At 38.9% G+C, this 23,187-nt stretch overlaps 1 protein-coding gene across 1 annotated transcript in view; it reads right to left on the reverse strand.

Moving 5' to 3' along the window:
- Positions 1 to 21,087, reverse strand: part of LOC109412053 (uncharacterized) — a 32,526-nt gene extending 11,439 nt beyond the window's left edge. The window contains exons 1-2 of the mRNA XM_019685698.3: positions 20,827 to 21,087; positions 5,114 to 5,546 (exon numbers count right to left, since the gene is read on the reverse strand). Coding sequence (XP_019541243.3) covers positions 5,114 to 5,530 — 417 coding nt within the window. The 5' untranslated portion in view covers positions 5,531 to 5,546; positions 20,827 to 21,087. The remainder of the gene's footprint in view (positions 1 to 5,113; positions 5,547 to 20,826) is intronic.
- Between the last annotated feature and the right edge of the window lie 2,100 nt (positions 21,088 to 23,187).

The raw sequence follows: 23,187 nt of genomic DNA on the forward strand, positions 1-23,187 counted from the left end.
TCCATAAGGAACTTCTGAAGGGTTTGCACAAACAACTCTTTGAGGATTTCCAGGAGTAACTTCTGAAGGATTTTCAGGAGTAACTTTTGGTGGATTCCCAGAAATAAGTCTCGCAAGATTCCTAAAAGAAACATCAGGAGGGCTTCCAGAAGGAACTTCTGGATAATTTGCAGAAGGAACTTCTGGAGGGGTAAAAGTAACTCCTCGAGGATGCTCAGAAGTAACTCCTGAAGGAAACGCAGTAAGAAATTCTGGGGAAATTCCAAAGACAAATATGGGTAGAAAAAAGCAAAATCTCTTGGAAGTAATACCAAATACCAAAATGAACTCCTGTAGCAATCCTACAAATAACTCATGGAGAAATTCTTGGGTGAGTCCCAGAAGATTTTTCTGGAGAAATACCAGAAGAAACTCTTTATTGAATCCTTCAAGTAACTCCTGATAAAATCCTAGAAAACTTTTGGAGTAATCCCAGAAGGAAGTTCTGAGGGAACCTCAGCGGGAGCTCTTAATATCAGAAAGAATTTCAGGAGGGGTCTCTGAAAATAATTTTGGAAGAGTTTCCACTGAAAATTCAGTAGAATCGAAGTAACTTCTGCAGTCTGCATGAATTGCGAAACGAAAGTCTTGGCGAATGTCTACAGCAACTCTTGGATGCATTTCAATAGAATGTATTGGTTAACACCTAGAATGACTTTCTTAATGAATTCCGATTCCTGGAAAAAGAGTCCCCGAAGAAAATCCAGAAGAAATTTGAAAAGGGACAACTGGGTTAATCCGAAAAGGAAACTCTCGAAAAATCTCATCAAATCCCGAAATATAATCAAGCAGTACAAGATAACCTAGAGGAACTCCAGAAGGAACTTCTTGGGGAATCCTTAGTTTCGGGAAGTTCCAAAAGATTGCATGTAGACTAATTCCATGAAGTTTCCTAAAACTATCCCACAAGATGTAACTAAAGGAATCTGTGAAGGAATACCTGGAGGAATCCAAATTGATACTTGTGAAGAAATACTTTCCGCAAGAAAGGAAACATATCCTTCTTTGTTAAAATATCGAGATCACGTTCAGGGAGATCCGCAGATGCCTAATCCCACGAAATGTTCTTGAAAGCGTAGATGCACAAAAATGTAGCGAAAACCTCGATCCTATAACAGTTCCCCGAATACCATTTTCCCGAATACCACTTCACCGAAAACCAATACCTCGAAAACCATTTCCCCGAATGATACATTACCCCGAATACCATTTCCCCGAATGACACATTACTCCGAATGTCATTTCCCTGCAAAACAATGTCTTTCGATACATAACACTTTTTCCAGAGAATTTCAGATGCCCAGAAATAGATTCCACCAAATATTTGTAACAGGCATTGCACTAACATTAAATGCAAATAACACAGCGCAATATTTTTTTGTCTCAAGAGCAAACTTATGTGTCTCCGAAGGTTTTTGGGCCGCTGAATCCGAATCCGAGCTCAGATTTGCTCCAACACGTCACAATTTTGAGCTATACCTCAACTTATAGGGCAAAATATGCGATTTTGGGCTTTTTACTGCAAGCCATTAAGCATGGAAATATTTTTTTTTGGGCAATCAAAAGGTTAATTGGTCAATTAACATTTGAATTATCGACTCATGCAAAATATTTCGTTTTACCTAATCAAATTTGATAGGTTTAAGCGTTTTATGTTAGTAAGAAAACTTGCATGCAACTTTTGGAGGGTGACTTGTATGGGAAATATCGTACTTAACATAAATCGCTTAAAACTATCAAAATCGATTTGGTTAAACGAAATATTTTGCATGAGTCGTTAGTTTAGATGTTAATTGACCAATTAACCTTTTGATTGCTCAAAAAAAATATTTCCATGCTTAATGGCTTGCAGTCAAAAAACCCAAAATCGCATATTTTGCCCTATAAATTGAGGTATAGCTCAAAATTGTGACGTGTTGGAGCAAATCTGAGCCCGGATTCGGATTCAGCGGCCCAAAATCTGTCAAACACACATAAGTTTGCTCTTGAGACAGACCAAAAGTTAATTTTTGTTACGCTGTGTAATATGAAACTTAATATCAGATATTTTCCTACTTTTGCTCAAGTGTAATTCTTTTAAACCTGATAATACTGAGGGTTTATAGCAATAGTTCATTTTGAGAAAAATAGAAAAAAACGGTACTGTGTGATAAATAGGTGACAATTTCATATAATACTGCTGCTTTAGTTAACTCAAACTGTTCTTTGTGACAAGGCTTTTGATATTGTTCCATGGACTGGGTACAACTCGCCAAGTACTCTAACCACTATAACAACGGAAAAATCTGTATTACATGTATTTGCTCCACATCTTAATCTTAATAAGATTAACGTCCAAGTCTAGAAAGAATAGCCTATGCATAAAAGAAGGCAAAATCTCTAATGAAAGTTTATACCATTTTCCCTCAGAGATAAGTTTTCTTTGACAATAACGTATTGGAAAACATTTTTCGGGGTAATCATCTATTCGGGGTAATGGTATTCGGGGAAATGGGCTATTCGGGGTATTGAAATTCGGGGTACTGGACCATTCGGGGTATTGGTTTTCGGGGAGATGAAAGAAAAGCTCTTGCCGACATCAGTTAAAAAGTTGTAAAATGTAGACTGTGCAAAGAACAAATAAATTGTATGATAAACTACATAATTTAATTTTGAAAATGTTTGTTACAGAAAAACTTTCGGGTCATATTGAAATGTTGCGAAGCATGAAATGGATTTCGAGGTTGCAGGACGTTGAGTGATTTAGAAAACTAAAAGAGATCCCATGTGGTGTTTCAGATGGGTTTAAGGACAAGGTATTTCTAGAGCACCGTTTTTTAGAACCGTTGAACGGATTTGGATGAAAATGCATCACGCCAATTGTTCAGTGGTTGTCAACAGCGTGATGCATTTTAATCCAAATCCGTTAAACGGTTCTAAAAAACGGTGCTCTAGAAATTTTGAGCAATGTACTCCAAATACCTTGTCCTTAAGGTGGCTTTCGGTGGAGTTTCAAAGACGAGCTTGGTGGTCTAATGCCTACTGCTTCTGATTCATATACAGAAGGTCAAGGGTTCAATCCCTGGTTCGCCCTTTTCCTCCTATTTTGTATATTTCTATCTGCTTTCTCCATACACTCTTCTCTACATATACATCTCAAGTATAAACGTATGTTCATAGCCATCGCTAGAACTAGAAACAGATCGAAAAAGCCATTTCCCTTTCTTCCAAACTTTCCTAGCACAGTGTAAATCTATCATTTAACGCCTACAAGTTTATGCAACAAAACCAACGATGCCGTTTCTCACAATCTATTGCTTTACGCTTGGCATCCACGCACCAATGCGTGAACCTATGTGTCAGAAATAAACAATTCCCAACTACATCCCGGCATCCGCATGACCTTGTGCAAGTGCAAAAGATTCAACGGCCTGTTGGCAAACAAGTGATTGCAACCATCAATTTAATTCTCATCCCCTACATTGACCTGCAATCTGACGTAGCAGGTGCCATTTGTCGCCTAAAAATAGAAGATCATCAATACTCACACACTGAAGATGCCTGTTGGTGCCAAGCAGCTATCTCATTGGTTCCTGGTCAATACTGGAGTAGCAATTACGGGCGGTCAATTACTGTTCATTTTCATTTCAGAGGAGTTCTAATGCGTTTCAGGAAATTTCAGAGAGGGTTCAGGGTATCAGGGAGTATTTGATGCTTCAGGAAGTTTACAGGGTATTGTAAAGTTGGTATTCTGAGGGGTGTCAAGACGTTTCAACGCGTTTCAGTGGATTTTCAGGGGGAAGTTTCAGGGGATTCCAGTAGAGTTTAAGAGAAGTCTCCAAGTACATCCAAAGATACTGAAGGGAGTTCATGGATACCGTATTTAAACGCCCTTTTCACCCTTCAACTCCCGTAAACCATCCTTAAACATAATCATAAGTCCCACAACTGTTTTAATATAATTTAGGTAAATTAGGTAATAGTGCCTAAATGGAGATACCGAAAAAGGTTGTACCTAAAAGCTACATAATTCCGGTGAATAAATTTTAAGCATGTTTACCAAAAATGGTTTCAGTTTCTGGGGGGTTTCCGAGGCATTTCATTTCTACGGCGTTTTGGACATTTTCAAGAGGTTTCAGAGCATTCAGGAGGTCGCTTGATGCCTTAAGACTGTAGCACCAATACAAATTGGTCCAATTCTACATATATGTAAGTCGAACTTTCATAAGTACCCAATAAGGCGTGAAGTGCAGAGAGAACGATGCGCAGAACAGGTAGAGTGTAGGGGAACAAAGCCCAAAATGCCAAGATGGGGTAAAATGGCCCAACTCATAAAATCATTCCTGAATGGGACTTGATCATTACTATAGATAAATGGTGTCAAGATATGTTTGCATCGAACATTCTTCTAGAAGCTAGGCCACGAAACCCATGAATTGGCAACTTCCGGTTTTTCGTGCTTGTAATGCAGGTATTCTGATGATTTTATTACCAGTCAAGTGTTTCCAACGAAATTGAGGCACACATGGAGACACATGGCTGTTGATGTCTACACTTGCCATGTTAGGGGTCATGCAAATATTACGATCATCGTTTTGCGGGGAGGAGGTTACACTCCATTTATTAAGTATACGGGGCAGAGGGGGGAAAAAGGAGTCGGAAATGCCCGAAAACTGATGGACGTAATTTTTGAATGTTTTTCATGAAGTGGCATCTTACCCCATGGCAGAAGGTCTTTTTGCACCACTTCCGTTTTACGAATCAGTTTTTAAAATTGCTAAAAATCGATGAAAATGCAATAGTTTAGTGAATATTTTTGCTGAAGTATCGAGCAAATATTGTCTAGTTGCTGTTACCAATTTGAAAGCCTAACAAATGAGCCTAATTATCATTGAAAACGATGAAAGTTTGAAAAATGGCATTTAACCCCACTTGACCCTAATCTGGCGAGCGTTGGGCGTGACCGAAGTTGGAGAGCCGCAGCTGCAAATCGAGTATTATGGCGATAAATTGTTGATTCAGTGTTATCATGATTTTGATATTCAATGAACGCATGAACGCAAAAAAAAGTGTCCAATCGCTGTTCTCCACTCACCCTCTCCATCGGCGTCAACGTAGCATTCGGGAAGCTTTGGGCATTTCCCGGCAGGAGGCGCGAAAACAGGATCCTATGCTTGGTGAAATGGAACTGAATGGGGCTGAATGGCAGCACGCCGGCAATGTTCTGCACTCCGGGAGCCCGCACGATACCGTCCTGGCGGAACCGGTGCAGCAGTGCCACCGACAGCTGCCGCATATCTTGGTTGAACTCGGGCGCATCTTCGACCTTGCGGATCAGCTCGATCAGCATGTTCATCGTCATCGGCAGCCGGTTGTCACGTTCGAAAAGGTCCGGATTTTGGTAACACTCCAACAGGGAGGGGGCAACCCGGGTTTGGACATTTTCCTGGCCGCGGGCGGGGACCAACACCGCCAGAAGGATGGCGGTGGATAACACCAGGGTCGATCGCATGGTTTTACGGTTTTGTCTGAAAAGAGAGATAAAAGAATTTTGAAACATAGATTGAACGAAAACGGCATTCATGGGAAGCTGACCAGATCGATCAAAGAAACGATGGGCGGTGTGCAAAACTGCGTAAGCGTTTCGAGTGAATTTCCCAGTCACGTATGTGGCAACCCTATTTCCACCTAATGCATCTGACAGGAGCCATCATCTATGGTGTATCCACAATGGATTGGTTTGTGGATACACAAATGTTTTCATATTCAAGATTCTTCTAAAAACCATGAGGGTATAATTTGCTCAACAGATACCCGAAAGAAATGTGCAGGTAGTGTGGGTTTAAGGCCATCTTCTACAACAGAAGTAAAAACCAGGACTACTCTCACCTTGGCGCATTAAACAACATTCCCATAGTCGCCGAACCATTCGTCTCTCCAGAACCACCAAAAAGTTAGCTGCGTAGCCTACAGCAACGAACATCGATGGCTCGCTTTTGGAAGTCTATCAAGGTTGCATGCTGGCGCTTAAATAGTCAGTTTCCCTAGTGGAAGTCACCACTCTTTTTGTCCTCGGAAGGCGGGCAGGGTTAACCACCAGCCCTAACTTGTTCTGCAAGCACCAAGAACTGATACTTGCGTGCAACGCGATTTAACCTGCTGAAGGCTCAGGCCCTATCACTCAGCTAGCACCAGTAGGAGTTGCTGACAGTGCGGCCTTCACCTGCCCGGCCCTTACCAGTGACACCATTCCAACCACGGGCAACAAGCAAATTGTTTTTTCTAGGCTTAATGCTGAACAGCCTAATTTTCATGCTTAATGTAGAAACTTTTTCAATAAGTACTCCATTCTTTCAACTATTCTTTCAGAACTTATTATCAATTATTTGTTAATTAATGGTGGCATAAGCAATAAGCATCATATCGCTATTAAATTCAAAGGCAAACTTAAATTTAGGTCCAACAGCTATGTCTAATATCGGAGCTATGTCTAATCCGGAAACTATGTCTAGTACCATAAAGTTGCCCTTGATCGAATATTAAAAAAAAATCCGTTCAGTTCTCGTTATTGTGTTCTTTAAGACAGTGGTTTAATGTAGGGCCATACCCAAAACTTCAATATTATTATTTAACAGAGTAAACTTGTTTTTATTCTTTGACTAAGGTAAAATACAAAACCTCTGGCAACCCTGCTATACTTCTGCATTCAGATTCAATCGCCCCCGCTAGTTAGTAGTGAATTTCGCTTCCAATAATCGCGAGTGACTAATTATCAATTAGATTAACAGGTGAAGTGAGTGTAAAAGGTGCAGTAAGGTAAGGGAGTGCTTTATTTCTACGATAATCAACAAATTATTTGTGCTGAAAAAGTACTTTTTGATAGTATTATGGTGGTGTGAACAAAGGAGATCAGATAAGCAAGAGAGGCTGATATTAAATCCCGCCTTGCATGCAAGTCCGACCGTGTTCAATAGTGTGCGTTGCTCCGTTGGAGTACACGATGAAGACTTTATTTATATGAAGTGTAAGATCAACAGAATAATTTTTCGATCTTGTTTTTCATGTTTTTGCATATGTACGGGATGCTATATATGTTCCCCATGTAATATTACTTAAGAAGTGGTGATATCAAACTTTACCGGACAAATACAAATATTCAAGGGCTAGAAAGAATACTATTACCGTTGGTATCAATGCCCGGTTAAATGGCATGAGTGAAAGGACCGTATGCAGTAGGAGCCTATATCGTCAACCCAAAATAATAATAAAAAAGGATAATACATTTCTTATAACTTTAAAGGATTAGTTATATTCTTTCTCTTCATATTTTGCTTTTCTTGTATTTTTTTTAGTTTCCATTTCTAACCTACTCTACTTTTATTTATTTGTATATCCCTTTTCCTCCCTCTCTGACTATCTTTTTCGGTTCTTGAACAATAATTATTTTTCGTGTTTTTTTTTGTAACCGTTAGTTCAAATAGCTAATTTCACATCTCAAAATTGCCGATTTTCACAAATTATCATGAGTTAACTGTGGTGTTGCAGTTCCTGAAAGTGGATACTCTTCCTCTTTGTTACAGAACTCAACTACGTCGTAGAATGGATGTCAATAGAGAAATCGATATCGTTGAAGAACAGCTGCAAAGTAATTCTTTAGAGGATTTGAACTCTTGCTCCTCATCTATTCTTAATTCCCCTGATCGAGAAGATATGTTTGTAGATGACGATGATTACGACGATGGAATAAACGTCACTTTATTGTCATCATCAATAGTGAAGGATTCTGCTGAAGAACCTCCTCGTAAAAATACAGTGGAAAAGAAGCCAGATGCTTCTGCCACAACCTCTGGCTCGAAAAATGGCATAAGTAATGATAGCGGTGCTAATGTACCATCCACCGTGGTAGTTCCAAAGGACATGAAGCTGAAACGTCTTAATGGAGCAGCAAAAAAGAGGTTTAGGTACCTTGTTGATCACGGGCATAGCCGTGATGAGGCCCGAGTCTTAGCAGAGAAGCCTTTCCGTGTTCCTCAGCCCGATCCAATTAAACGTCGCAGGAACGCTGACCTGAGCGAATCTACTTCTAGCGACACAAATCCTCCAAAAAGGCTTGCTAGTCAGATTGATAGAGGACACACTTATCAAGTAAGGTCCTCAGTTCAAGGTCGACTAGAACAAGCTAAAAAGGATAACCTGTCGCTAGATCCTAAAGAGACAGCTGTAGGCAGTGGACCTCATAAACCGTTATACTCAGAGGTGACGAACTATATTAGAAGTGGCATTCTCCCTAAAGGCTTTCCTAATATAGAACTCAGTACTCAACAACTAACGATGACACAAAATGAAATACTGAAAAATGTTGCTGCGCAAAGAAAAGAGCGAGTTAAACCTAAGTTTGGCAACTGTTTGTTCCGACCAGGGCATATGATCGTCATCTGCAAGAACCAAGACACAGCCAATTGGTTAAAGGCTAAAATTTCCCTAATCCAACCTTGGGAGAATGCATGCCTTATTGCAGTTGAGGAGAAAGATATACCCAGGCCCGAAGTATTAGTAGGATTTTTCCCAGGAAGCGAACAGGATACAAACGACGAAATCCTCACCTTTGTGGAAAGCCAGAATGAAGGCCTTGTAGTTGATGCTTGGAGGGTTCTTAAGAGATACGTGGTAAAACAACATCACGTGGAACTCGTTTTCACTGTAGATGATGTTTCCTTGAAGTCTCTGGAAAACTGCAAGTTTACAATAGACTATAAATTTGGAGTGGCCTATTTAAGAAAACGAAATTCGAAGGCAGAGGGCACTGAAGGTGAGCAAACGGCCGCAGAGGAAGGTCCTATGGAAGAAACTATTAGGGCAAACGAAGTGCAGCCCATACATGATCATGGAAAAGGTACAAAAGAAGAAGACTCTGAAATGGCTGACCCCAACCAACCAGCTTGCAGAATCGAAAGCAAGGAAGCAATGATGGCGACAAAGGTATTTTGCAGCTCTTCAAAGAGTGAAAATAAGAGTGATAAATGCCCCAAAACGTCCATCGATTCTTTCCAGGACTCTACTAAGGGTGGGGAAGATTCTTTGGTATACCGCCAAATGCTGCCCCGCAAGACACAATACAAAACAAAGGCGGAAAAACTGCCTGTGGACCATTAAAACAAACAAACAAATAGCTCAATGACTCAAAGAAGCATAAAGTTTATTCAAGAAAACCTTCATCACGCAAAGGCAGCTTCAGCAATCTTAAGTAAAACGTTTATAAAGGGCAAAATTGATGTGGCGCTTTTACAAGAGCCATGGACAAGAAACCGTAAAATATTAGGAATACAAACAACAGGATGTAAGTTAGTTTACGATGATAATCAGCTCACTCCAAGAGCTGCAATTCTTGTAAACAGCAATGTCAAATATACACCTATTACAGAATTCATCGGAAGGGACATTGCTGCAATTTCACTAGAGGTACCAACTGCGAAAGGAAAAACATTAATTTATGTAGCGTCCGCTTATTTTCCTGGCGATGTTGAAGATGTACCTCCTCCGGAAGTTGCAGCGTTCGTGGCCCATTGCAGAAAACAAAACAAAGGGTTCATCATCGGCTGTGATGCGAACGCCCATCACACTATATGGAACAGTACAGGAATCAACAGTAGAGGTGAGTCTCTTTTTGATTTCATATCTCAAAACAATATTGACATTTGTAACAGGGGTAATTCTCCTACATTTATTAATGCTATAAGAGAAGAAGTATTAGAGTTAACTCTCTGCAATTCAAAACTATCGAACAGTATAGAAAAATGGCAAGTATCTGATGAAATATCCATGTCAGATCATAGACAAATTCTATTCGAATTCGGTGCAAGGCATTTACAAAGGGAAACGTTTAGAGATCCCCGAAAAACAGATTGGGAACTTTACAGTACTCGATTACAACGTCAAAATGAATTAACTTCTTTCAACATTGATACATCTTATGAACTTGAAAAAGCAGCAGACTGCTTAACTGCATTAATAACAGAGGTTTACAGCGAAAGCTGTCCAGCAAAGGTGCGCTCTACCACTAGAGATGTTCCCTGGTGGAATGATAGACTCGAAAAACTTAGAAAAAATGTTCGGAAACAATTCAATCGAGCTAAACGTATTTCTGATTGGTCCATGTACAGAAAGGCGCTAACAAACTACAATATAGAAATAAGAAGATCAAAGCGGAAAAATTGGAGACATATGTGTGAAGGCATAGAAAGTACTCCTGAAACGGCAAGACTTCAAAAAGCGCTCTCTAAAGATCATAACAATGGTCTTGGAACACTCAAAAAGAAAGATGGTTCTTTCACTGTAAATTCAAAGGAAACACTGGAATTAATGATGAAAACTCATTTTCCAGGATCTCTTCCTACACTCTCTGTTCAAACCAGAGATCAAAATAACACTTTTTGTAGCTTACCAAACGGAACAGGAATGTCCGATTCGGAGGCCACAGATCTAGCAAATCATATATTTACATATACTAGAATTGAATGGGCATTAGATTCTTTTGATTCCTTCAAATCTCCTGGTTTAGACGGAATTTTTCCTGTACATCTGCAAAAGAGCAAGGTAAAGATAATTCCAATTTTAATGAAGCTGTTTAAAGGCAGCTTCCTCTTAAGGTATATTCCTACAAAATGGAGACAAGTTCGAGTTGTATTTATACCTAAGAATAACAAAAAAGACAAATCGTCGCCAAAATCATTTCGGCCAATTAGTCTTACATCTGTTTTCTTAAAACTAATGGAAAAACTTATAGATGAGTACATTAAAGTGGAGATACTCAAGGACAAACCTTTAACTAGAGCTCAATTCGCCTATCAAACTGGCAAATCGACAATATCGGCTCTTCATTCATTGGTTACTAAGGTTGAAAAAACCTTCGACACGAAGGAAATACTCTTGGCAGCATTTTTGGATGTAGAAGGAGCATTCGACAAGGCAAGTTTTGCATCAATGAAAACTGCAATGAGAAATCATGGGTTCTCCCAAAGTATTATTGACTGGATAGAAGAGATGCTGGCGAAAAGAGAAATATCAGCACATCTTGGAGATACAGTTGTAAAGGTAACAGCTGTTCAGGGCTGTCCCCAAGGGGGAGTAATCTCTCCCCTCCTCTGGTCTCTAGTTGTTGATGATCTTCTTGTAAAACTACAGCATCAAGGGTTCGAAGTAATTGGATTTGCGGATGATATTATCCTTATTGTCCGTGGAAAATTTGATAAGATTATTTGTGATCGAATGCAAGCAGCGTTGAATTATACTTTGACGTGGTGTAAAAATGAGGGGCTAAATATTAATCCTACAAAAACAACAATTGTACCGTTTACTAGACGACGCAAAATGTCTATGACAGAGCTAAAATTAGGAGATACTATGCTGTCTCTTGCTACGGAGGTTAAATACTTAGGAGTAATTTAAGATAGCAAGCTTTGTTGGAACAAACATGTTGAACAACAGTTAGATAAAGCAAGAAATGCTTTCTGGGGCTGCAAGAGAACTTTTGGTAGAAAATGGGGTTTAAAACCAAAGATGATACTTTGGATTTATACGGCCATTGTGAAACCGATTATTTCGTATGCATCTATTATTTGGTGGGAAAAAACCAAACAAGCCACTACTCAAACAAAGTTGAACAAGCTTCAAAGACTTGCTACTGCTTCACTATGTGGGGCAATGCGTAGCACTCCATCTAAAGCTTTAGACGCTATGTTAAATCTTCCTCAATTACATGAGTATATACAAATGGATGCGGTTAAAAGTGCTCTGAGGCTAAGAAGGTCCTGTAGATTCACTGAAAGTGATCTAAAGGGACATATGAGCATATTAAAAACTTTCAAAATAAATCCAATATACTCAATGAATGAAGATTATATGTTGAAACGTAACTTTTTCGATCATCTACAGTATGCGGCAGGAAAAAAATGCGAAAGTGTTTTTCAACTTCAAACCTCGTTTTCGTCCATTTGACGTTAACCAATCTATGTTTCAACGTTCCATGATCTCTGATAGGCTAGTTTTCTGAAAAGGTTATTAAAAATTTTCCCATTTTGGTCACTAACCTTTACAGGGCGGCACCTGAAGCTGAAGACAATCAGAATTTTCAAACCGCAGAAAAGTACACAGGTCGTTAAATTTCGTATCTGATAAAACAAAATTTTCCATTTTCTCTTCAATATCATCAAATATATGTACTTATTTCATCTAGTATGTAAAACTACATGGCTCTGGATGAGTGTGATCTGGTTGTTCATCGAATTTAAGCTTTTTTTTACTGTTATAGTCATTTTGTTTAATGACCATTGGGCGCGCAGTTTTCTGATACCTGCTTATTAGGCTTCCATTATCACATGTTAAACTTCAAATATGTTCATTTTTATTTTGCAGTGCTAGAATATAGACATTGACTGATACACTGTCATGAAAAAATAGTCATATATATCCCATATTTAACGTGTAAAAGTGCCTTGAACTTTTCGCATTTTTTCCTGCCGCACCCTGTATTCTATGTTCCTGATGTGACTCGTCAGGATTGGGAAATAGGAGAACCACACTTTCGACCTGGCTCTACAATTTTCTTCACAGATGGGTCAAAACAGGATAACATGGTAGGGGCGGGAGTATTTGGCCCTGGAGTTAATCTGTCATTACCATTGGGAACCTGGCCAACAGTTTTCCAAGCTGAAATTTATGCAATTTTGGAATGTGCCGACATCTGTCTCAAAAGGCGCTACAGAAATGCAAACATTTGTATTTGTTCAGATAGTAAAGCAGCGCTAAATGCGTTGAAGTCCAAAGTATATACGTCAAGTCTAGTGTGGGAATGTACCAAGCTGCTGCAGCAATTGTCCTGTCGCAATAAGGTCAATCTTTATTGGGTTCCTGGTCATTGCGGAATAGAAGGAAATGAAAAAGCTGATCAGTTAGCAAAAATTGGGTCATCCACTCAGTTTACTGGGCCCGAGCCATTCTTCGGAATAGCCCCTTGTGCCCTTAAAATGGAATTAAAGAACTTAGAAAGGGAAAAAGTGAAACTTACCTGGGCTGGTACACCGGATTGTCGTCAATCGAAACGATTCATATTTCCGGATGCTAATAGAACATTAAGGTTAATAAACCTGAATAAACATGATTTAAGTACTTTTACTGGGTTAATTACAGGTCACTGTCCTTGTAAATCTCACCTCAAAACAATTGGGAGAGTGCAAGATGATAAGTGCCGGTTTTGCAAATTAGAGAGCGAAAGCTCTGAGCATTTACTGTGCGAATGTGCTGCGCTTTATCGTAAGCGCTGCCAATACCTTGATAAGGGCCTGTTGGCACCGTGGGAAATATGGGTCTGCAATCCCAAAAGGGTGCTGAATTTCATTAGAAATATAGTACCTGATTGGGACACACGCCAACTACTGGGAGGATAATCCCTTCTAAATAGGGACCAACACTTCCAGTACGGCAAAAACAAAGAGGATCACACCACAATAGATCAAATAAATGGTCGCAGTGGTATCATGTCCCCAACACAGGAAAAAAAAAAAAAGGTAAAATACTATTGAGCTTTGAGCTTGTAAACATTTACTCCGAGATAATTTAGTTTCTGAACTTATTCCTCAAAACAGAGATATTTTACAATCCTCGAGTGCTTCTCCTGGCTTACTAAATAACTTTCAAGGATTATTTTTTTCCAGGGAAGGCTGACATGCTCAGCCATCATGATAATTGTGTTTATTCTAGGATTCGTGTGACTCTATACTTTGATTAAGAGGCAGAAGAGTTTATTTCTGTTCTTCCTCTTCCCAGAAAAAATATTCTAATAACTTAGAGAAGACTTTTGAAATGCTTTATAGTATTCTGTTTGCCGATTTAATGTTAAATTATTTAAGCTGTGAATGTGTTGTAGGGCTTTATTGAGATATGATCGTTTGATAAATAAGCGCCTGTAAGCCTGTTTTATTGCGTAATTTTATGTCCCATAATTATGAAAAAGTATTTCAAGCATACTACATTGGTCTGGTTCCTTAAGAGGTATGTTGAAGACAACTAATAATGAATATAAGAGTTAAGTGGTTAACATGTTATGCTAAATATCCTTATTAATGACATTTAACACATTGGATATCAGCTGTGGAGTGTGGAGCATGACTGTAAAAATGTAATGCTTTGATTTAGGCAGAAAGTCAGTTTAGCAAGCAAGGATAGGGCACAATCTAAATACACCGGCATGCGATGATAAAACAATGTGAGAAGGACTTTTAGGTTGTAGTTCCATCTTAAAGTAATCCAAATAATCCAAGTGTAACATTTGCAAACATAACACATAAGAATGCTATGGAGACAAAAACACCACATTGTGGACGCAAATTATAATCTCGCCATGGAGAGTTTCGTTTACTGCTCTCTAGTGATCAAATTATCAAAGCTAGGTTAACACAATGTTCTGCAAAGTTTAAGAAAAAATACATACGAAGAAAAGCTTTATACATTGTTTTTTTTATTCAATGCTTGTGACGCGAATTAGCAGCTAGTGAATGTATTTTTTTTTACCGTTATGTGTCCGACAAACTTTTTGCTTTTTTCTACACCGTGCTTTTTAAATGGGCGCTGGGTACCCGGGTACCCTGTCGGCCACATAAGGGTTAAAGCTATTAATTCCATCCTTCGTAATATTTATTCAAACCAAAAATTAAAAAAAAAACAAAATTTTACTCTAGACTCCCGACAGATTTTTTCGACTTTACCCTTAAACTAAAGAAGAATACCTATTAGGGTGGCTCAAGCTTGTATGGCAAAACCACATGTCAAAAAGTTCGATGGGCCCCCTTCTCATTTCGTTCTATATGACGCCACGATGCTCTGGTCAAATTTTCAGCTAAATCCGTTAAAATTAGGGCGGTGCTAAACTCGTTTGAAGTTTGTATGGGCGTTTATATGGGAAAACATCGTTTTTTGCAGTTTTCTTCGGAGGGGTTCAAATTTTCCTTAAAACACGTAATCGATCCCATAGAAATATAGCCTGGGATATGCCGAAAAACTTTGTCGAAGACCGCAACGTGATCAGACACTTGCGAAAAAAGCTATAGCCTAGACAGGATGGGCTCATTCAATGAGATTTTATTGCTATTGTTATTCCTTTACATGTTAAATGTTAAGCACCACCAGATGGTCTGCATGTAATATCTTTTCTTACAAGCTTCGGATGACTTTGCGGTCTTCGACAAAGTTTTTCAGCACATGTGAGACTATAGTTCTATATAATCGGTTATATGTTTTATGTAAAAATTATGCTCCTTATGAGAAAAATGCTAAAAACGATGTTTTTCCATATAAACTCCCATACAAACTTCAAACGAGTTTAGCACCGCCCTAATGTTAACGGATTTAGCTGAAAATTTGACCAGAGCATCGTGGCGTCATATACAACGAAACGAGAATGGGGCCCATCGAACTTTTTGACATGTGGTATTTTGAGCCACGCTAATACCTATACTTTCTTATGGCAAAAATTCAGACTTACTCAAAGTTGCTTAGTTCTTAGTTCAAAGTTGCTCTATAAACACACCGTCAATGAGACGTGAAAAACGAATGTGCATCATCTGTAGAAGCCGTGCCTATTACGGGCTCTAGAAGAAACTGTGGTCAAAAAAGATTCATCCCTCGCCAAATATACCAGAGGCTTGGACAATTCTCGATAGCAATGATAAACTGAATCGGTATCAATTAGAAACGCCAATGACATAATGTACAACATGAAGCGACGTGAACAGATTTTTTAAGAAATCTTCAACAGATTAATGAATCACAGTTTGAATCTTCATAAAAAAGAAAATCTATCAAGCCTAGTATTCAACCGAATCCATTATCAGCTGATGATTGTGTAGGTACTGATCACGAAATCCCAACTGTGCCCTTTTCCTCAATATAAACTCATGACCTCATGCCGGATTCCAACTTCATGGCTAAACAATTTCGGTTTCATCGAGTTTCGAATCTTCACGTGTCGATATTTTTCTGCCCCGCACCAACTGTTATCTTATCAAACCATCCATGGTGGGCGATAATATACTAGACCACACACACGATCGCTGGTCTACCTTACCTCGCGCTGTACACAACTTTATGCAATACCCTTGGCTAATAATAACAGAAGTTACTTTTGTACACATTGCGCATGGGTAAGTGAGTGACTAAATATCGTAGTCGTCACGATTTCTTGGAAATGATACACCCTTTCCACGAAATGGAGGGTAGTTAAACCGTATCATTCCCTTCCGGTTTATTCACGAAAGGGGGATATGATTACTTCAAAACAGATTCAAGTCTGAGAGTCTAAGAGAATTGAACACTTGTTTCCTACCTATCTGGTAAAGCCAGCTTATCAGACTCATGAATTTGCCTAACTGTGTCATCAACACTACTGTCATATGCCGCCTTAAAGCCTATTAACAAGTGAAGCGTTGGGATCTTGTATTCGCGGCCTTTTTCGAAAATTTGACGTACGATGAAGATCTGGTCCGTTGTCTACCGACTAGATCGGCCGTCAAACGTCAGAACCGTTGCCGAAGTTCTGCGGGGCCGCTGTTCTACCGGGCTACATGCTGCAGGCATTACCGCCTGCGCTGAGTTGCCCTCCTCCAAAATCGCTCACACTTAGAAATTCTGAAATTTCCACGAAACGGAATCACCAAAAAACGTAAACGTTTTTAAGACTGAATCACGAATTGGACTCAATTTTACGTGCATCATGTAAGTGCTGGTTGGTTGCGTTAGATGTCAACAATTCCGTTTTGCCAGAAACGTAGAATCAGTATCACGTTCACCAGCCACCTTCTAAGTCGGTGAAATAGCCGAGAGGTAAGAGATGTGGCTCACGATCAGCAGATCGGGTGTTCGAATCCCATGCATGATAATATTTTACTTCTCTATGTTTTATCTGTCAAATCGGTTCTAGCGATTGCTAGACGCTAAGAAAAAATAAGTTTTATTTTGGGATGTCTTGAAGGACGTAAGTTTACATGTTATAACCTATAATTTTGTGTTTTTGAAGATGCTCGTATATGTCAGGTTCAGGACACTTAAAATTACATGATATTTTCTAGGTGTGCTGTTGATGGTTGCTTTTACTTACTCTCCAGCAGTCCTCTGGAGGGAAGGGGAGCTCACTCTCGTCTGAAAATTCTGAATCAAGAATTCCAGTATCTCACTTTCCGTAAAACAATCAAAGCGCGTTTGGAAGCAGAGCTAGGTGTCGCGAAACAAAGCTAAGGAAGCTATAGGTTAAAATATGCCCATGAGTGACTTGCAGACTATATCGTGTGATACAAAGAGCTCCGAGAAGCATCTAACACCACTCCTCGGCATTGAATTTCATTAATCATTCACATCTCCCTTATGGTTTCTTCTGAGATTCTTCCAGAAGGATTCAGCAAATACTCCAGGAGATCCATCAGTGATGCGTCAAGAAAATTCTTCACGGATTCCTACAGGGATTGGTCAAGATGTTTCTTTGGAGATTCCTACAAGATTCTTTGAAAGATTCCGCCTTAAATTCTTTCAAAGATTCCTCTACTATTGCAATCAGAGTTTTCTCCTAAATTTCCTTCCGAGATCTCTTCAGGAGTTCTTTCAGAAATGTCTCCAGTACTTCCTATAGATATTCATCCAGATAGATTCAGGGATGCCTCTGAGAGTTTCATCATGAATTTTCAGAGATAAGTCTAGGAGTTCCATCAGGGATTCTTCTACACTACCTTCAGAGATTCCTCCAGGAGCTTTAACCCTCTAATACCCAAGCCCGCCTTTAGACGGGGTATACTTTGAGCATTTTTGTAATTTTTGTTTCGTGGAAAATCAAAATTTTTATATTTTTGGCTGATATTTAGGCCCGTTTTGTATATCTCAAAATGGTATTTGGTGTATTTTAAAGCGTATTTACATATTTTTAAAATCATTGAAAAATTGATGTTTTAGTCACCTTCTAGAAGTCATTGTTTATTTTGTATTGAATCGCTACAATTAACATGTTTAAAATTTTTCCCAAATCATTCTATCGTAGTTTTATAGTTTAAGGGAATCGAATACACTCTAAAATTATTTTCCTTAAAATTACACGGAAAATAAAATTTGCTATGAAAAAAATTTAGAATAAAAATATTTCAACAATAATCATAAAATCACAAAATGTTTTCATCTCAAAAAATCCGTACCCCAAATAGGCTTCCAGGAAAAATATAAAACTGTGGAGATGTTCAAAAATAAAAATAAGAAAAATCAAAAACTGAAATTCACGAAATCGAGAATTAAAAAGAATCACCTTCCAAAACATGTTAAAATCGATTTTAGATGACGAAAAATATCGATATTTAGATAAAAATCAAAAATGTGGGTATTAGAGGGTTAAGGAATTGCACTATCCATCATTCATAGATCTCTGCAGGATTTCCTTTAGAAGTTCATTCAGAGATTAGTCCTGGAGTTCCTTCTAAAATTCCTCCAGGAGTCAGAAGTTTCTTTGGGGGATCTTCCAGCAGTTCTTCCAGGCATCGCTCCCTCTGATCTTTCGGATTTTTTTTTTCCAGAAGGAAAAGGAAGTTTCCTTCTGCAATTCCTCTAGAAATTCTTTCGGGGATTCCTCCTGAAAGTCCCTAGAGGATTTCTTCTGGAATTCCTTCAGAGATTACTTCTGGAATTCTCTTTGGAAATCTTCTTGGACTGTTTTCAGGGATTCCTCCTGGAATTCTTTCGGGGATTTCTCTTGAAAGTCCTTCGATCATTCCTCTTGGAATTGCATTGGGGATTCCTCCTCGAATCCCTTTGGAAATTACTGCTTTGCGGATTTCTGCTGGAATTCTACCAAAGAATCATCCTGAAATTCATTCGAGGATTATTCCTGAAATTCATCCTAGAATTCCTTCGGAGATGCCTCCTGGAATTTAAGGAATTCTTCCTGGAATTCCTCAAAACTCAAATCAGGGACTTACCAAAATGTTGCCAGGGATTTCCCTTTAGAAAAACTCCTGAACCACCAAAGATTCCTACAGAAGTTCTTTCAGGGCTTCATACAACAGTTCTTAATGTAGGGTTTGGTCCAAGAGTTCCTTCAGGGATTCCTCCAGGATTTCTTTTAGAGATTCCTCTAGGAGTTTCTTCAGGGATTTCTCCTGTAGTTCCTTCAAGGTTCCGAAGTCATACTAGCAAATTTGATAGTTTCTGAAATTTCAAAGAAAGCTAAATATGAACTGTATCAAAGTCGATACGTTATTGCCCTTCAATGGCAGTGGAGTAATGCGACATGCACTACACTGTATCAGTGAATAAAGATACGGGCAACATCACAATAGGTACACAGTTGAAAAAATGTTACATCATATAAGCTGTAACAAAAGGACCTCATTATATCGCACACATTTTTCCATCAGTTTATAAATTTACAGCTTGCTCGCTATGAAGCTTGCGGTCAACATTCCATACAAGAAATTGTTTAATGTAAAGTTCAGTGAAATGAAATATAAATTTGTATGTCAAAATTCGTTTACGTCGGGTGTAATTTTCAGAAATTGTTGCTGTGTATAATCACTGGTCAGGTTGTCTATGATTGGTCAAAATTTCAGAGTTTTTGATTGACGCATAAAAAAGTTATGCATATTTGAATGAAAAATTATATTGACGAAAAAATTGCTGTACGGACAATTGTTTGATACACTGTATCTGTCACATTATTAATAAATGCCTCATGAGTTGAATATTCTCAATTTAAAATTTTTATGTGGACTAAAGTCTACGGAGGGGTATGGGGGTATGAGATGGCCAAAAATGAATCTACCTAGTCTATGGACAGCGCCTGAGATGCCAACTTGACCAATATTTGGAAAAACTGCAAAACATTCCTAAAAATCAGTCTTCAATCATATTATTAAATGCTGCTGTAGTACGCAAGCTCTAAGAAAAAAGTAATAGTGGAAAATAATAACAAATACAAACAACTATGAATAAATCTTCAATGGTACGACTTATTTATACTTTTCTGAGAGGCGCTAAACAAATAACAAAGAAGACGCCTCAACAATCCTTGAACGGATGGGGCATAAACTCAAAAAGTTTTGACGGAAACGGAAAGTTAGATTGCTGCATGGCTTCAAAGTGACTCTTGTGCTTTCCAAAGTTCAGTTGTTGCATTTACCTTTCAATAAATGCTTTCCCATAACTTACATACTCAATCACTAGCACTGCACCCACCGAATAAGCTTATCATTCTACAAACTCAGCGTCCCACACTTCAATCAATTTTCCTATGTACGGGGCAAGCAACCACAGCGCTTTCACCTTCTGCAAATCCTCCCGTCTATTGCTAAAGTTGTTTGCCATGTAGGTAGGCTATCTTATCAGTTCGGTTTACGACAACGACAACCGGCCTATGCCGATTGTGGTGGTCGCTTCTTCGAATTCAAGCCACTATCCCAACCAACCGCGTATCAAATGTTCAACTGTCGATGTCTAGGTGTGCAACGCATTCTTCAGCATTACTCATAGGTGGTAACTCATTATCTGGCTCCCCACCCCAATAAGCCGTGATGAAATCCTTATTTTTCTGAGATTATGTTGAAAATCGCATTAGTAATCAATTAGCAGAACTTATTATTTCTTTATAGGATGAATCATTCGTCACATGTTCTACTTTTTCACAGTTCTTGAAACATTAATCATATCTGAATCACACCTGCTTCGGTCCCTTATTGACACAAGGGCTTGCACAACTTTTATGGCAACCCGCCATATTGGATTTCTGCTCACCTTTTTTCCCCGTTGATTAGAAAATCATAATCCTCTTAAGCAGTTGCACAATTCCGAATCCAATTCGCACTTAACACTATTTTTTTTTCCAAATGTCAATTCGAAGCACTAATAGAACAATTCTCGACCTAATCCTAGTTATGAATCACACACAACCTGTCACCTGAAGGGCAACGGTTAGTTAGGTACACCGAAAACTACGCCGAAAACGAAAAAACGATCGTTTTGCACCTGCAGACAACACTCGACTAAGCTCTTATCGGCACCTGTACCACGCCTTTCGCCTTAGGCAGGTGGATTTTTCGCGTTTTATCTAAACTTTGCGCGCGCACTCCACTTTACTGATAAGATAATGATTACGGACCTATGGTTGGCGTTAGTTGAATGCGCCTTAATGTAGGTTGTAGATCGGTTTTGTAACACGCTTGTTCCTGCAAAAATTTCTCTAGAAACTTTGCAAATTTGAAAATTTTACCAGGGTATTGTCAGGAAAATCCCGTAGGGATTTCTTCAGGATTTTTTTTTCTGAAAATTGCATCACAATAATCTTATCTAGAGATTAAACTGGATGAGATCATTCTGATTCCTAGGGGCAGTCGGGATAATTTCGCTAATGCGGTTTTATGAAGACTCCTTCAAAACCACCCAGAACGCAGACATATGTATCTACAAATTCACCTTGCTTAGAGCTTCTTACTGGCCTATCATTGATGCAAAGAAGTAGTTCAAGCTTTGCTTTGCTTTGCTTTGCTTTGCTTTGCTTTGCTTTGCTTTGCTTTGCTTTGCTTTGCTTTGCTTTGCTTTGCTTTGCTTTGCTTTGCTTTGCTTTGCTTTGCTTTGCTTTGCTTTGCTTTGCTTTGCTTTGCTTTGCTTTGCTTTGCTTTGCTTTGCTTTGCTTTGCTTTGCTTTGCTTTGCTTTGCTTTGCTTTGCTTTGCTTTGCTTTGCTTTGCTTTGCTTTGCTTTGCTTTGCTTTGCTTTGCTTTGCTTTGCTTTGCTTTGCTTTGCTTTGCTTTGCTTTGCTTTGCTTTGCTTTGCTTTGCTTTGCTTTGCTTTGCTTTGCTTTGCTTTGCTTTGCTTTGCTTTGCTTTGCTTTGCTTTGCTTTGCTTTGCTTTGCTTTGCTTTGCTTTGCTTTGCTTTGCTTTGCTTTGCTTTGCTTTGCTTTGCTTTGCTTTGCTTTGCTTTGCAGGGAGAAGGACGCGAGCATGGAAGTGGGTGGATGAGAGAAGATCAACAAGTGAAAGTAGCACTACGACGAACACCCGAATGGAGAAGTTCTTGAAAAAATTCGTGAAACTATTCCCGGAGAACTTTCCAAATAATGGAAACCTTGGAAAAAAAAAAAAACTTTAATTCACTTGAAGGAATTCCTGGAGGAACATCTGGAATGTATTCAAAAATAAATTTCTAGAGATATTCCAGAGTTTATTTCTTGTGCCTTCATTAGAGAAATTCATAGAGTCGTCTCTGGGTGAATACCCGAAGGATCTAGGGGAGAAAGATGTCTGAAAGATTCCCTGGAGGAGTCATTGTAAGTATTCTTGATGGAATCCCTGAGTAAACTCCAAGAAAAAATTCTGGAGAAGTCCCTACACAAATTTTGGAAGAAAATCTGGTGGAATTTATGAAGGAATCTTAGGATAATTCCGAAATCAATGGATGAAAAAAACCCCTCGAGGCATTCCCAGGGGAATTTTCGAAGGAAATCATTGACTAAGTTTTGGAACAATCTCTGAAGGACACCCCCCAAAACATCCCTAGAAAAACTCCGAGAAGAATCTCAGGAGGAATTCCGTTGATAAACTCCTAAAGGATTATTTACGTGGAGAAAACTGCGAAAGAATTTTCGAAAGACTTCGTGAAGAATTTTCTGGCTTCTGAATATTTCTTGTATTATATGTTTCTATTAGGGACCTTGAGGCAGAGCTTAAAATTGTCATTGTCAATGAATACAATCAACGTGAATTTTGGAAATTTAACACTGAGGGATCAAACTAAAATTCATTTTGGTGAATGAATTTTCTCTCTGAATGAATGATTTATTTGTCACTGAGAATTTTCACTGAGAAACTTAACTGGGCCGAAACGACCGACTATTCTTTCCATCTCCACAAAACTGGGGTAAAGTGATTAATTGAAATCCTAGCAATCTGCTCCATTTGTTCATTAAGGGAACGTCCATAAATAACGTCACGCTTTGAGGGGGGAGGGGGGGTTCACCAAAGTGTGACGAGCCATACAAAAAATTCAGAGGTCCCATACAAAAAGTGTGACATAGGGGGGAGGGGGGGTTGAAAATGGTCGATTTTTGCGTGACGTAATTTATGGACGTTCCCTAAGTCGAATTGTACATCTGTTAACA

The sequence above is a fragment of the Aedes albopictus genome, chromosome 3, assembly GCF_035046485.1.
Source record: "Aedes albopictus strain Foshan chromosome 3, AalbF5, whole genome shotgun sequence".
Taxonomy (NCBI): domain Eukaryota; kingdom Metazoa; phylum Arthropoda; class Insecta; order Diptera; family Culicidae; genus Aedes; species Aedes albopictus.